Source organism: Aristolochia californica, unplaced genomic scaffold (genome assembly GCF_029961685.1).
Source record: "Aristolochia californica isolate CCGP_79_NKW_82.1479 unplaced genomic scaffold, dmAriCali1.0.hap1 SCAF_1, whole genome shotgun sequence".
Taxonomy (NCBI): Eukaryota; Viridiplantae; Streptophyta; class Magnoliopsida; order Piperales; family Aristolochiaceae; genus Aristolochia; species Aristolochia californica.
In genome coordinates, this window is record NW_027181770.1 from 54,612,093 (window position 1) to 54,629,015 (window position 16,923).

The following is a 16,923-nucleotide window of genomic DNA, read 5'->3' on the forward strand; positions in this document are numbered from 1 at the left end:
TTTATGGTCCTTATATGAATCTGATGCTATGAATGTATTTCTTAATGGATAGATTAAAGAGGAGATTTATATGGATCAACCACCTGAGTTTATGGTTGAGGGGGAGACAGTGTGCAACTTATAAAAATCTTTATATGGCTCAAATAGTGATCAAGAGCATAGTTTGATAAGTCTAGCCAAACAATGCTTCGATTTGGCTTTAATAGATGTATAATGGATCACTCAATATTAGTTAAACATGCTAATAAGAAGTGATTCATAAAGTATCAACCAAGTGAAAGAGAGCCTATGTAATGAACTCAAGACAAAAGACTTGGGATTTCTTAGATATTTCCTTGGAATTGAAGTGTAGAAATCCATATATGACATTATTTTCTCATAAAGTAAATATATGTTTGACCTGCTTAGTGAGATAGGGATGCTATGATGTTGTCCTGCAAACACTCCTATGGACACTAATATAAAATTTTGTACTAGTTCTAGAGAAGATGTAGATGTGGGAAAGTCTCTAAGGATAGTAGGGAAATTGATATACCTTATTGTAACTAGACCTGACATTTCTTTTGCAGTAAATGTTTTTATCCATTACATGCATAACCCTCTGAGCTTTCACCGGCAACCTCTAGCATGTATGATTCGATACTTAAAGAGATCTCTTGGACAAGGACTCTCACACAAATGCCATAGTCATATTAATGCTAAAAGCATTATAGATGTTGATTGGATAGGTTCTCCAAATGAAGGAAAATCTACATCTAGCTATTGCATTTTAATTGGAGGAAATGGAAGAACAAGAAGCAAGAAGCAAAATGTAGTTGCTTGATCTAGTGCATAGGCAGAATATAGAACCTTGGCACATGCAATTAGGGAGCAAATATGATTTAAGTCCATGTTGATAGAATTTTGTTTTAGTAGTAATACTCCAATGAAAACCCATTGTGATAACTAAGCAGTCATCCATATTGCCTCCAATCTAGTCTTCCATGAGAGGAGAGCACATTGAGGTTGATTGCTACTTCATCTAACAAAAATTACAAGAAAAAAATTATAAGCTAGTATCATAAGCCTTGAGTATGTTTTGTATCAAGATCTAGTTGCTAAAATATTCACAAAGCTTGTTGATTCAAAAACATTGAGAACTACAAACTCCAAGTTGGGAGTTTATGAAGTTTTTGCATCAGCTTGAGGGGGTGTTCGAGAAGATAAGAGAAGAAGAGTGGCATACTTATAATCCGTCTTATGTTTTTATTCTTCATTTCCTACTAAGGTTTATGAATATTTATGTAATGGTTTAATTTTAAATCCTTAAATAAAGTTTAAGGGGGAGGATTATGCTTTTACTTCAAAACCCTAATCTCTCCACACCCTCTTTTTCATTCGAGCTCCTCTCTTCCTCTTCTCTACTTTGAACTCCCTTCTTCTCTCTTTCAACTCACCCTCCCTCTTCTTCTCCTCTCACCTTCCTCTCACCCTGAGGTCCTTTAAGGTCTTGATAATGGAATCCTAAGATTTAGCACAAATTTTTTTAAATCTGATTGAAAGTTGTAAAATCCCTTAAATTGGGACCTAAGGGCTTGTACCAAAGAGTTGCTAACCATAATCTCAAGGTGTTTGGCCTGGTGTTATATTTGTGTTTCATGAGGCTTTAAGTTGTGGATGTCATGTTCTCTAATTATAATAAAACCCTTAAATCTTGTTACTAAAATCATTTATAGAGATGACAAGAACCAAGAAAGTAGGGTACATATACAATAAATAGCTGACTAGAGCTGGAACTTACCTCAACTTATACTCATAGGCAAATATTTTGTGAGCACTCTTTTAAACCTTTTTTCATATTTTTTTCTCACTCATTACAAGCTCATCTTCCATTTAGAAAACCCTAGTCCACTCTTCTTTTCCGACAGATTCATCATCCAAATAATACAGAATAATCATGGCTTGGAGTTTCCATCTGTATAGATCCTGATTCTATCCACAACGATGGCTTGAACATTACCGTGTAATAATGAAATTAAACATGGGTAAACTCTGTAAAAAAACCTCCGATGAAATATCCAAAGAGATAAATTCCCTGTCTGAAGAATCAAATGAAAAGTAAATTATAATCCCTGATACGATACTTCACTGCCTCTGTAAATCCTCCACCTGATCGACCTCAGCAGAGACTTGTAATCTTCGATCCGATCTCTCTCTACTAAGTATCCTTCTGAAACTGAACGAGCTTAATCGCGAGCTTGACGACGCACTCGCTTTCGATGTCTGACCTGCGATGTCCGATGTACCCTCTCTATCCAACGGTGGCGCCGACGGTGGTACGCCCCCGGAATTTTTGGTCACCTCCTCTGGATGGGGCTCCGCCCCTGTCCGGCAAATAGGGCACGTCGAGTGGGAGTTCAACCACATGTCTATGCACTGCGCATGGAAGGTATGTTTGCAGTTCGGGAGAAGCCTCGCTGCTTCGTCTTCCTGCAGCGCGCTTAAACAAACTGCGCACTCGATCGCGGCTTCCTCAGTCGGCTGGGTTGGTTTGTAGATGAATATGGGAAGAGTAGAGATAACGGACGGATCAAGTCCGGTCTTGGGCGGCTCTGGGTGTGCCTCTGCTCTGGCGGATTCCACGTCGACGCCCATTTCACCCGCCATGGCCCGACGCCTTGCTCGGCGTCGGTTCATAACGCGTCTAAGGTATAGTTGAAGTAAAATTAGCAGGAGAACTAGGACGCATAAGGAGACGACAGCGGTTATCATGATCCTAGAGCCATTCTTCCTTCTCATCCACCAGTGATCTTCGTCTCCCATGGTGCCTGCAACTGCAAATTTTGCTCAATATCGCTAAAGATTAGATGCCGATACGCATGCTACTTGTCAAATAATAGCAGTGAAAACTCCGAAAAGTCATCGCGTCGGTCTCAAGTTTCTTCCATGGCAATGGAGCTTTCATCGAAGTCGGTCTCTTTGAAATTCTGGGGCTGTACTGAGATTTTTAAAAGAGATATAGACTTGAGGGGGGTCCGTGAAGGAGAAAGTCCATTAGGGGACCAGCAGTCGGCAAAGACGAGCCATGAGTTTGGTTGAATTCAGAGGGAGCTGCCGTGCTCCAACTTTCTAGTGCTAACGGCTCAGTCACGTTGAGAATTTTTCAACTTTTTAAATATAATTAGATAAATAATCCATTTTTTTAACTTATTTGCAAATACACCCAAATTTGACATGTTCAACTGTACATATGTACAATCAAGAGTGACATGTAAGCTTTGACCGATTACGTGGTGCCACATCAGCACTCGATGAATTGAACAACATGTCAACTTACACATCATCTTCAAAACACGTCATTGTCCATGTAGGATGACACATCATCTACCACTCACCCTCTCTTTTGCTTCGTTCCTCCTCTCGTCTAAAATATTTTTTTAATGAATAAATAATTTAAATTGATAATAATAGGTACTACATGGAAGATGACAAGGTTTGATGACCTCAAGGGTTTTAGTGCCATTTAATGATGTGGCATCCTATGTAGATAATGACGTGTTAGTTCGCTTACCGGGTCAAAGTTGGGTGTTTTTGCAAATAAGTTTAAAAAATTGGATAATATCCTAAAAAGTCCCGTATATATGTAAGCCAAAATGTCTATCTCAGGATTTGGTGGGAGGAAATTTCCTGCACATTGCGTGAGTAAAGGCGACAATGAGAGATCTCTCTTGCGTGTCTGTAGTCTTCATCAACCATTACGGATTCAAACAAATTGGAGTCTTTTCCCATTGCTTAGATGGTTTTTGAAAATAAAAGAGAGAACTGCGTTTATACGGTGGCGGCAGGTTATGGTTGTCGTGATTTTGATTTCCAGTGCCGGACTCATGCATCACTCCCGGAAGGATAAGATATTGGTAGGTCACCTAACTTGAGGTTCTTCAGGTATTCTCGATATGGACGTTGAGTTTAATAGTTAGTAGTTGACATAGCCGAGGAAAAATGGAACCAGGTAGCTCGCCATTGATGGGTTCCATTCCTGGTCAAGTAATGGGAGGAATCAGGTAGAGAAGAGGAACAAGCTGATTTTGAGTTAGTCTTGAATGCCCTATTCCTCCAACCTTTCACTGTTTGTAGAGGATTAGAAGCCTTGGATCTTGGGGAACTAGAAACCCATTATACTACGCAATTAACTCACTTACTAACCAACTCAAAGTAGGCTGCTGTGAGCTTGGATGCCATTCTATGCTACTTTAATGCTGATACTACTTTACTTGAGCCAACTCTATGCTTATATCTTTTACTACAAACTAATGTCCTCTAAACTTACACCTAATAGACAATTTTGTAAGGTCCAATGAAGAACAAACCTAGAGCGGGGCGGGGTTTTAAATTAATCCCATTGAGTGTTAACAATTTTTTCAATGTGCAAAGTTAATTTCTCAATCACAAGCACCAAACAGAAAATGAACGCTCTAGAATTGAGATGAAAAAAATTACATCACATTCTTAGAGGGCCATGACCCTTTGCGCCTCCAATATTTGATGAGACTAATTACCAAGTGTGGAGTATCAAATGGTAGTATTCATTTAGTAAGAGTTCCTAGATATGTGGGAATCCATATATCATAGACCCAATTTCCCATCTTATCGATTTTCAAGATTCCATAGCCCTAAGAGAGAAGAAGAGGAAGAGGGAAGAGAGAAAGAGAGCAAGAGAGACGAAAGCATGTTGGGAGAAAAAAGGAAAAAGAATAGGGTTATAGACTTTTGTGCTAACCCTCCCCCTTAAGTAGTATTTATAGATGCCAAATATTTAAAAAAGTACAAGCATACATTTACCCTAGAATGAATAAATAAGGGACAAAGATCATAAAATAATTACAGCAATGACACCCAAGTTTGCTTATGTCTTCTAAGACTCCCCTCAAACTCGTGGTCAAAAGACATCATATATCCCCAGCTAGGTACATGCAGTGGAGAGAACCTCAGAGTTAATTGACTTTAGGAATATAAGCAAGTTGTGTATGAGTTGAGACATGTTTAAGACTTATAATTCCTGCTTGAAACTTTTCTCTATCAAAGTAACAGTCCACCTCGAAATGCTTAGATCTCTCAAGAAAAATTAGGTTGGAGGCAATGTGAATTGCAACTTGAATGTCATAATGGAGTTCCATTGGGCCGTCTTTGTGGAATCTCAACTCTGTTAGAAGAGAATTAATCCATAGAAGTTCGCTTACCGCCAGTGACATGGCTCTATATTCTACTTTTGTGTTGGACCTTGCAACTACATTTTGTTTTTTACTCCTCCATGTAACAAGATTACTTCCAACTAGAGTACAATATCCTGAAGTAGATTTTCTTCATCTAGTGATCCAGCCCAATCCACATCGGCAAAACTTTCAACTTTGCAATGACCATGAGGCTTATATAGAAGTCCTCGCCCTGGTGCATTTTTCAAGTACATGAGAATCCTCTCCAATGCCTACCAATGAGACATCCAAAGTTTAAGCATATATTGACTTATCACACTAACTACAAAAGAAATATTTGGTATAAATAAGTTTCCCAACTAGCCTTTGGTACTTCCCCACATCAATTTCTTCTCCTGAGCAAGCACATAATTTTGTATTTGTCTCCATAGGGGTGTCAACATGATGACATCTCATCATTCTTATTTCTTTAAGCAAGTCAAGTACATATTTTATCTGTGATAAGATAATACCATGCCTGGACTGAAGAACCTCAATACTAAGTGTTAGATTTAGGATCCCATGATAAGGTACTCAACCAAGAGGGTGAGAGATGAAAGAAAAAAGAAGAGAAGAAGAAAAGGAGAGGAACAAGGAAGAGAGGAGAAAGGTGAGAGAGAAAGAGAGAGAGAGAGAAATGTCTGAGGACAAATTTGAGAAAGAAGAGGGGAAACTTAATGATTTACCGCTTGCCTTGAGTCTTTATTTATAGTTAAGGAAGGAAGTTTACAATGACTACAATACCCTTAGGGCTACAAGTTCTCAAAAGAAAAAACATAAGTAGACATACATCATCTTTTCTAATTACACCCTTATGTCATCCTTATGAAATTTACACTATTTGTCATCTCCTTGATGTGAGAAGGTATTTACCTTAATACCCCTTTGAGATGTCATCTGACACTCTCCCTCAAGCTGGGGGAGAGAAAACGTCATAGAGATGCAGTTTGCTGCATATAGTCGTCTATATCTTGGATGTGACTTGTTTTGTGAGTATATATGTCGTTTTTCCTTGAGATGAAACATGTTTCATGGACATAATGTCATCTTGAAATTTTTTCTCGTATGAAATGGCAATCTACTTTAATATTTTTGTTCTCTCGTGGAAGACTAGATTTGAAGTAATGTAGATGGCTACGTGGTTGTCACAATAGAGTTCCAAATGAGTCTTTTTGTGGAACCCTAATTCAGTAAGGCGTTATTTTATCCATAGAAGTTCATTGACTGCATAGGCCATAACTTTGTATTCTGCTTCATCACTGGATTTAGCAACCACATTCTGCTTTTTACTCCTCCATGTAACCAAGTTCCCTCCAACTAAGGTACAATACCTAGAAGTGGACTTCCTGTCATCAGGCGATCCAACCCAATCTAATTCCGCAAATCCTTCAATGTTGAGGTGACTATGACATTTATATAGAAGTCCCTTGCCAAGAGCTCCTTTTAAATATTGGAGGATCCTCTCCAATGCTTGCCAATGAATAACTTGTGTTTTATGGATGTTCTAACTAACCACACAACATATGCTAAATCTGGTCAAGTTACTATAAGATAGATGAGTTTTTCAACAAGTCTTTGATATTTTACCACTTCCACATCTTCGTCAGAGCTTGCACACAACTTGGTGTTAGCATCCATACGAGTATCTTCTGGTCAGTTAGAAGATGGGCTCAAGCCCACACGTCTAAGTGATGGCATATGGGTTATATAGGATGTTTCTCATAAAGATGACATGAAGGTGTAAATACTTGTCCTTTTATGTCTCTTCTTTTATAAAGTTGTAGCCCTAAGGACATTGTAAAAGCTATAAATAAACGCATTGGCTAAGAGGTAGAACATTGAAGCTCTCTCCTCCTTTCTCCCAAATTCGTCTAGCCTCCCTCCTTCCCTTGGTCGGCGCACCTCTCCTTCCTCTTAGTCCAAGCTCTCTCCCTTTTGTAGTAGATCCTTTCTTCCTCTCTTCTCCTTCCTCTTCTTCTTCTTGGTTGATCTAAGTCCTCTACATGGGATCCAAAATTCTACATGGTCGATATTTCATCATGCCCATGTCTTCAAGCAGATCAGGAACACACTTCCTCTAAGATAAAATAATCCCACATTTTGACAGGAAGACCTCAATACCCAAAAAATATTTCAGAAGTCCAGGTCTTCTGTTTTGTATTCCTTGTATATATTCGTTTTGATTTCTTGTATTCTTTTCATATTACTAACATTTAAGACAATATCATCTACATAAATTGCCAGTAATATGCTTCCCTTCAAGGTGTTCTTGACAAATACGAAATGATCAACGGAGCATTAATGGAACCCAAACCATAACATTGCTTGGCTAAACTTGTCGATCCAAGCCCGAGGAGATTGTTTTAAGCCATATAATGATTTTTTTTCAATATGCATATTAACTCCCCCTCAACTTCAAAACCAGGTGGTTGACACATATAGATCTCGTCCTTAATATCATTATTTAAAAAAGGTCTTTTTCACATCGAGTTGATATCCCGGCCAAGAAGAATTTGCAGCAAGTGATAATAGGATTCTTATCGAATTTAACTTGGTCATTGGTGAGAACGTTTCCTCATAATCAACTCCATAACACTAAGTGTAGTCTTTGGCAACAAGATGGACTTTAAGATAGACCACAGAACCATCATGATTGTGCTTATTGGTGAAAACCCATTTACAGGCTACAGGTTTCTTCTTGGAAGGAAGAAGAAGCAAGATTCATGTCAGACTCTCATATAGAGCATTCATTTCCTCTTCCATTATTGTCTTCCATCATGGATGTCTTAGAATCTCCTAATATGACTATGAGACAGATAAAGAGGAGATGGATGCAAGAAATTGACAACAAGAAGAAGTCAACCGATGGTGAGAAACAAAATTTGTATCATCTTATACTGGAATGGAAACTTTCATGTATGGTCATCATCTTGCTAGAAACTTTCCAGAATAATAGCAATGTGAAGGCTTCTTCCAATAATATTCTCTGAGTAGAATCAGCTTCCCCTTCCTCTAAAGCACACGTCTAAGAGATAGTAGCACTAAATCAACTTTCTGAAATACAACAATCTATCTAGCAATTCGAACAAGGGAGGCTTCTGAGTAGCAGTTGCATGTTGGGGATTACTATCAATGTAGGATCCCAGAAAAAAAAAAAAAAAAAGTGCTTATCAATCCAGGTTTTTCAAGAACAACACTCAAATATTCTCAGAGATTACTGCTCTTCAATCAATAACTCAGGAAACACCAGGTCATGACAACACCGAGACAGGATATACATGAGTTTTTGAAAACTCGTGAATATACCCTTCACACTAGAAAGAGTAAAGAAGAGACAAAAGATATAAGATATTTACATCAATGCCACCTAAACTTCTCTATATCTTTCAACATAACCTTTATCTTGGATGCAATTAACGTGTTGCAACAAACTCTTGTGGTGACTCCTTACAAAACCTTGTAACCTCCAAGTTCATATCATGTGATTGGCGTACTTCCTATCAAGATTCCCACTCAATGCCATACCTAAAACCTCACTCCCCAACCTAGAGAAGTATTTGTCATGCTCGAACTCTCATCGTTGTGTGTCTTTGTGTTGTTATTGGCAATGGGCGAAACACAAATCTTTGGCTTGATCGTTGGCAAGAAATGGCCATGTCTTGGATGACCAATTTCTCGGTTATGGTTGATCGATCATGCTTTATAATTCGGGCCTACACAGTTCTGGTTGATCGATCATGGTCAGTGATTGATCAATCATTCCAACGCCAAATAAAATTATATTTTATAAAGCATGAAAATTTCTCTCTAAGTGTTTTAACATGTTTCTAAGTGATATATATGTAATTCCAAACATGTCTATATGCAATTTAATATCCTAAAGCTCCAATCTCACAAGTACTTAAGGAACAGGAATTAAAATACTCACTTACATAAATTGATTGAATTTAAATGTTTGCCTATTGAAGCTCTAAATTAAGTCTTCAAGTTGACCTCTTCCTTATGGGTGCTTCTTGAAGAGAAGTTTTTCATTTTGTGTTTGAGGTCTTTATTTTGACTTTGATGTTATATACCTTGAGAAACTCTAGAAGGTTAAATATCTGAAATACTAGATTTACAAATTATTAATTGAATTAAATTTTGTTATCATCAAAAGTAATATGAGAGTCAACCTGTGGTCAACATACTCCAGGTGGATCTTTCTTTGTTGTAGCCTAGTCTAGTATATTCAAAGTGACCCAACACGAACCTTGTTAGGACTGAGGGCCCGTGGGAGAAGAGACCCACTCTACTGAAAGTCATATCCTTCTTGTGACTTTGTGGATGGGGTAAACCCAAGACTAAATCATGTTTGTTTTAGTGGGAGTTAGTTGATGACTCAATGTGTTTTCTTCAAGCCCACACTAAGTATTTTGAGCACATGGTTTTCTTATGCTTGGCTTTTTCATTTAGATAATGGCATGCAGTTTTTTAGAAATTTCACTCACTCTTGTCCTTCAAATTTTTGGGATTTCTCCTGGATGCATCTCCATTTCATCATGCAAATTTTATTTTATTTTCATTTTCGGAAATGAAAATTGTAGCATTGTTGTATTGGTAGTATGGCTAGAATGGAATTGTCTGGTGTTTGGGTGATGCTTGATCCCGGTTTGGTTAAGCTCGGCTACAACATAAGAGTATTTTAAGACAAACTATCGTTCTCTTGTGAATCATGATGTTCCCACCCTCATACCTTAAGTACATAGACTTCCCCTCCCCACATTGGGTTATTGTGACTTTGGATGGGGCCTCTTCCATTTATATATGTTTTGTAAGTGCTTGGTGCACTGTGAGTGATGCATTTGGGTGAATTCTTCTCTCGTTTGCTTTGTCCCTCTCACACAGTTCCAACAACATAGTTGTGGATTGACTGCTCTCTCTCTCTCTCTTTCTCTCTTGTATGTGTTTCATAGGTCATACATACTCAAGGGTGACTCCCTCCTCACCATTAGATCTTTACAGGGAGGTGCTTGCCTTTCATGGTCTTCTAGATCAATAATCATAAGCTAAACAAGTTTGTTGGATGGAGAGTGGAGAATATCTACTGAAAACTTAATCTTCAAGCAGTACAATTCAACATTTCCTGTGTTTATTTAATTTGTCTTTTGGTTTTCCATCTAGGACTATATCAACTGAACCATCTTCCATACTTTTGCTCTCTTCTATTTACTTGCATTAATTCTCTGTTGGTTTTCCAAAAAAAAACTGTGTCATCGTTGTCTGGTTTCCCTAAGGCGGGTTTGGAACTACTGGAAGCAGCCACCATAAACGAATTAACGACAGACATCTAAAATTTCTCAAGTAAATTAACTGTAACTCTTTCAAGTCAGGTCTCCCAGTATATGAAAATTCACTCGACGCAGTGGTGGTTCCAGAAATTTTCCCCGGACAGTTGGAGACACTGAAATGCCTTCCTCCTCGGGCAACGTTCCGTCATTGGATAATCCATCTCGCAGTATATGTCAACAGAGCTATGGTTAAAGGCCGAACCCATCCTCCTCTGTTGAAGGCGCTGCTCAGGTCTGGTTCGCTTGTCCCCCCAACAGACTGACTAGATCCTGTAAAGTTGCTATTCTTCACAGAAGAGCTGCACCAATCCAAGTAATCGCAACTAGTTGATGAGATCATCTTGTAAAAAAATTCCTGATTTGACATTTGAAAATGAAAGTAAAAACAAGCTAGAAATTTCCTCTGTAGAATCTGGGTAGTTCTATGTTGTCGAGAATGTTAAAAAATTAGAGCAGACAATGTGACATAGCGATGGGAAGGCCCCAGAACATGATTCCGGAATTGATGCAGAGGAAGGGTAAACTGAGCGCAGTCAAGAACCTTCTCAGCTCCTAATCAACCATTATCGCTCTCGTTTCCTCTGAGCTATCCTCTGAGTCATTAAGTTTTGATAATTGAATTCTAGTTATGGAAACGATGAAGGGATCTTTGAACTGTAATAAGTGTCAAAGAAAAGAAGATAAGGCAATTGAGTATAGTTGTCAGCTTACCCTGATTGCAAAATGCATTTCCCTTGGCCTGCAAGGCAGAAACAGGGTATTTTCATCAGCAGAGTTGCATTCCAGCAACCAGACAGAGATCAAACTGTGGAGATGGGAAAAGTGAAGACAGAAACTTACTGGGGTTCAACACGGTGACTGCTGCAGCACCATTGAAAACACACGCCTGCGGGTCGAGTCCGTGTTTCAAAAAGTAGTCATTGAAGGCGTAGGAAGCGTGAGATTGGATGTCTTGGGGCTCGAAGCAGTCCCCGCCTTGTTGAATCGCGCCGCAATCGGCTCCTCCCGGACCGCACGCCCAATCAATCGCCGCTTGCAAAGCCCCATCCTCTGCGTTGTTCTTTGCCACACACCACAGCTGCTGCTGCTGCTGGGCCTTTTCACCCCCGTTGTCCGCTTTGGAATATTCAACAAGTCCTCTTCGCTCCTCCCCATTATTCAGCCGCAACGAAGAGCTGATGATTATAAGGATGAAGGAAAGACGGAGAAGGGGAGAGAAGCTCGCCATCTCAGATTCTCAAACTTCACTTTTGTTTCGACAGCCGTTGGGTGAGAAATGGTCGTACTTGGAAAAAAAAAAAAAAAAAAACTTGCCCAAAAATAAATAGAAGGAGAAGCTCAGGTTACCGTTGCGGCCAGACTGGTCGGTCGCGGAGCGGAGTGATTCCCAGATGCCAAAGCTTAAGATCGGAACCTCAGAAAGACGACTGGATGGTGACCTAAATATATAATATAAAAGGTTTTCTGTAAAAAATTGTTGTCGTTTCTTCACCTTTTCTTAATTTTACATTTGGAGGGATTTTCTCTGTCATTTGAACAGTTGAGTGCTTCTTTGTATGCTCGAAGGATCCCCAAGTTTCCTACACATTTCTCCCATTTTTCTACTTTGGAAGTTTTAAGCCTCCTGGACTAATCACGACAAGTAAATTGTACCAGAGAAACAAATATCCATATTTGACCTAATTTTAAGAATAGCAAATAAAGGAAATTAACCCAAGTTTTTGAGTGAAGTTTAGTCAATTATAAAGCCATAAGAAACATCTCATGAAAGGAGATTCTGGTCAGTATTTAAATGCTCATATATCAACATTCAAATGGCAGAAATAATGACTTTGTAGAAAATATTGGCATTCAAATACTAAACCAGCATCCAAATGTCCAAATAGAAGAAACCAAACGAAGCATCTGAATATCAGTCAAGCAATATTCATTACCATATTGAGAGCTAAGGAATTATTTGGGCATTATAATGCCAACCCAACATTCAAATGCCCAAGACAACAGACATAGTTCTAGCATTTGAATATGAGACTGGCATTTTAATGACATTAAGTATAAATTCAAATCTTAATCTTGTGGGCTTTGATCTAGCCTGTTAACTTTTATAGCCTTCTGACATGATTACAAAAATTTAAAGAGAAGAATAGAAGAGACGGAAAGAGAAAGAAGAGGAAAAGAGAGAAAGGAACTTGTCGGAGAGAATAAGAGGAGAAAGAGAGAAAAGTCAAGAGAGGAATGAAGCTAAGAGGGATGGAGCTTGATGCTCTAACCCACACCTTTGGATCATATTATAATTGTGAGAAGTTGTTTACAATGTGTTAGAAGATGGGGCAAAATCCACACGATCAAGGAAGACTCATATATCCAAGAGTGTTAGAAAATGGGCCCAAACCCATAAGATATGAGACCCACCATGATCACGTGAGGTGGCATAAGAAGTCTAACAGAGTCACAATTATAATGGAAGTAGGTCTCATAGAGGAGTTTCAGTTTAAAGGTGTTTTAGTCATGTTAGTCTTCTATTTATATTGGGTTATTTAATTATGTTAGGACTTATCTTTTAAGTGTTAGAGTTTGAGTGTAATTGGGACAAAGGTAATTTAATTGTAATTGGACTCTACTATCTCCCTCTATTATAAATAGATGTTCATGTACTCTGATTACATTAAGTCAATGATGTATTTCTCTTTGCCATAAATTCAACATGGTATCTAAACAAGTTTTGTGAGTTGACTCGGTCAACCCACAGAGATAATTTGATACTTTTCTGATTTATTATCTCAAACAGTTTAGGTTCGTATTTATCTTTTTTTAGTCCTTATACCCGTTATTTGTTTTACATTTTTCACCTCTATACTACTGTTCTATTTATGGGAGTTTCTGGTTCATGACCATCGACCGCGACGATTCCTCTCTGTTTCTGAACCTGCACCACATTGATTGCTCTGATAGTTGGTATCACTATCTCTAGAATTATTTCTGGAAGGAAGATTGTATTTTCAGCAACCTTCAATCTCGTCCAGTAAATTGCCTTCAAGCTGGAAGATCGTATTTTTAGATTTTAATCTTACTTTGTTATTCCGGTATTGGTTCTTATTTTGAAAAGCTCTCCGCTGGAATTTTTATTTTTCTGGAAGGTCACTTCTGGATTGAATTATTTTCGAAAAGCCCTCTTTGTTCAAAAGCGCATTGTTGTTCCGCTCTATTCGACTAACAGGGAAAGATGACCCACTGTTGTTGATTTAAATTGTTTCCGAAGAGAACAGACTTCGCACGGTTCTCCACTCTGCTCGGCAATCACCAGCACTGAGTTGTCATCTTTGGCATTTCCATACCAAGATACAAATCCCATGAGCTTTCGAAAAAAAATTATCTTCCTTTACTGGATTGATTTTTATTCGGATGAGTTTATTCTGGAAGTCAAATTGCTCTGCTCTGTAAATTACTCTATCTACTCAATTGGAGCTTGATTAGCATACTGTGATTAATTTTTCTGGATTTTCGATGTTCGTCGCTATCTCTGCTATTATTCGTCACTATCTCTGGTTTTGTTTGGCGTTGTGGGGAAGAAGCACTGCTACCGTATTAATATTTTTTCCTAAGTTTGGAATGAGTTGATTAAATCCGGGCCAAGCCAGTTCTGCCCAACCCGGACCGACTGACTCACTACTTTAGAAGTGGCAGTAGATGACATTCGTGCATCACAGGCCGCTATCTTGGCAACTCAAGAGCAACTGAAGACAGGTGAGAACGAGATTCAAGCCGGTCTTCTTTGCCTCAAGGGTATGCTTCAAGTGATACTATGTCGTCCAACTACACCCTACCCTCTTAGCTAGGTGTACCCATCTAGTCCCTAGGACCAACTATTTTAACTCCTTTGTACTTGCATTTGCTTATATACCATTTGTATTCTTTGTGAAACATTTGTAATTAGTACACATTTTGTAAAGATTGAAGACATATATGAAATGGCCATGAGCCAACTCTTTTTATTACTCTTATGTCTTCATTGCAAATATTTTTGAGTATGACAAAAAGGGGGAGACAAAGATAGAAAGTTGGACATAGACCCATTAGGCATTCTAGAAGTTAAAAAATTGGAAACTAAGTGACTAAAAAAAAAATGCAAAAATTAAGGGGGAGCCTATTTCAAAATTACATAATTGATTTAGCTCCAACCATACAAATAATGTATGTTTTAAAATTTTCAAAGTTAGGTTTTGTCATCATAAACAAGGGGAAGATTGTTGACCATATGTTATCTCATTTCTTGCTTTTCATGATAACGAAATTGAATAGAGTTGACAAAGTGTAAATTAAGTATTTTAGATACTTTAACTTCAAAAGACATGCATCTCAAGGTTTTAAGCTTTAAAAAAAATCAAGTCACTCAAGACCTCAAGCTTCATGGAAAGTCAACTCTTGAAGAAGCACTCTTGGAAGAAGAAGACAAAGCGAAGACTAGAGTTTAGGATTTACCAAAACATATGAAAACTCAGTCCATGTAAAAGAGAATTATCCAAAATCCTTCAATGTGAAGTACAATGCGAATTTGGAGTTTTTAAGACATACTTTGCATTCAGACATATTTTAAAAATATCATATACATCTTTTCAAACAAGTTAGAATACTTAGGATCATTCATTCCCATACTTTTAAAAGTCAAATTAGATGAACTGACATTGGAATAATCGATTAAGCTTTGCCAATGATTAATCATCCAAAACATGGTCATTTCATACTATAATGCATGATCGATCATCCTACTTGGACTGATTGATTAATACTATCTAGGAACATGATTTTTACATTGAATGATCAATAACTAACATGACTGATCTATCAGACAAAATCTTGCCAATCAGAGACATAAATCATGATTGATCATAGGAAGTTCATTGATCGGTCATACTTGCATTGGACTGCCAGAAGGAACTTTGGTTGATTGATCATACAGGGGCAATGATTGATTAACTTGAAATGCCAGACCCAACGGGAAGTTATTGATCAATCATACCATCGATTAATAAGACACATTCTAACAAAAAAATAGTCGTTACACATGATTGATCAATCGGTCATTTTACAATGATTTATCAGTGTAAACACTAATTTTGACAAACAGGCAAAAACCGGCTAGTTGGGCTTGGAGAATTTATAAATACCTCACAAAACCTCAATTAGAGAAGTTAATGAGCATTTATTGGCATATCATTGAGCTTTTATTCTCAAAGTCTTGACATTACTTCTCAAATAGCTTTTGAGTGAAAGGGAGAGTTATTCCCTTGCAAATTTCTAAACTCTTTCCCCAATTCCTCTCCTTGTGTATGCATTAGACAAGTTCCCATTCATTACATTGCGCTATAGCATTGGATACATGGATCTCTCAAGGTAAATGTACTCTCCAAGTGAAAGGGTGTAAGTGTTTTACCTTTCTTTTTATTTTCCTTTTGTTAAAGGTTCATCTAGAACCTAGTGCAATCTAGATAGAAAGGGTTTAGCTAGAGCTAGAGTCAAACCAATCTCTTGGGGAGATTTTTGTAAAAGTGTGTACTTGAGTTACATGTGGCTTAAAGGGTAAAAGAATCTCTTTGATGTAAATTCCAGCTATTAGAGCAAAAATAGTGAAAATTTCCCAAGCACGGTTTCTTGGATGGTGAATACTAATAGGGGAACATCGATAAAAAAAATCGTGTGTTATCCTATTGTGTGTGAATGTGTTTACATTTAAATTACTTGATTGCTTGCTTTACAATTCCACGCTTTAGTTATATTTTAATTTGTAAATCTCAATTTTCCCTTCGCTTGAGAGGCCACCTAGGCCAACACATAACAGCTCTCATTAGAGGTTTTCATATTTACCACTTATGTCATCCCTACATGTGGGTGTCATTTTAACACTCTTCCTTAACTTAGTGCATTTGCATTATGCATTCCCAACTTAGTACAAGTGTCATGAAGAGTTGTTGTTGTTTCTACTTTGTTGAAGATGTCTTATGTCCCCAACTTGCAGTTTCTCTCTAATAAAATGGCAAACTATTTTAATATTTTTGGTTATCTCATGAAATGCTAAGTTTGTTGCTATGTTAATTGTTGTTTGATTATTACAATGCAGTTGTGTAGGTTTTTTAAAGTCAAAACCTAATTCTAATAACAAGGAGTTCAGTCATATCATCTCACTTACAGCATAGGTAATAACTCGATATTTTGCTTTTGCAGTAGATTGAACTACCACTGATTGTTTTTGCTTCGCCAGGTGACTAAGTTGCCACCAACCCCTGTGCCATAACTGGAAGTGGATTTTTTGTCGCTTGGGGATCCAACTCAGCTTGAATTGAAAAACCCTTCTATTGATATGTCCATGGTTT

At 37.9% G+C, this 16,923-nt stretch overlaps 2 protein-coding genes across 2 annotated transcripts; both read right to left on the minus strand.

Moving 5' to 3' along the window:
* Nucleotides 1-1,833: 1,833 nt before the first annotated feature.
* On the minus strand, nucleotides 1,834-2,802 carry LOC137948922 (RING-H2 finger protein ATL40-like). The gene has a single exon (XM_068795141.1). The coding sequence runs from the start codon at nucleotides 2,800-2,802 to the stop codon at nucleotides 2,125-2,127; it is 678 nt and encodes a 225-aa protein (XP_068651242.1). The 3' UTR covers nucleotides 1,834-2,124.
* Nucleotides 2,803-10,325: 7,523 nt separating this feature from the next.
* LOC137960972 (PLASMODESMATA CALLOSE-BINDING PROTEIN 5-like) lies at nucleotides 10,326-11,975 on the minus strand. The gene is made up of 4 exons (XM_068808332.1): nucleotides 11,903-11,975; nucleotides 11,396-11,802; nucleotides 11,267-11,294; nucleotides 10,326-10,854 (listed from the first exon to the last, which is right to left on the minus strand). The coding sequence occupies exons 2-4, from the start codon at nucleotides 11,781-11,783 to the stop codon at nucleotides 10,701-10,703; spliced, it is 570 nt and encodes a 189-aa protein (XP_068664433.1). The 5' UTR covers nucleotides 11,784-11,802; nucleotides 11,903-11,975; the 3' UTR covers nucleotides 10,326-10,700.
* Nucleotides 11,976-16,923: the final 4,948 nt, after the last annotated feature.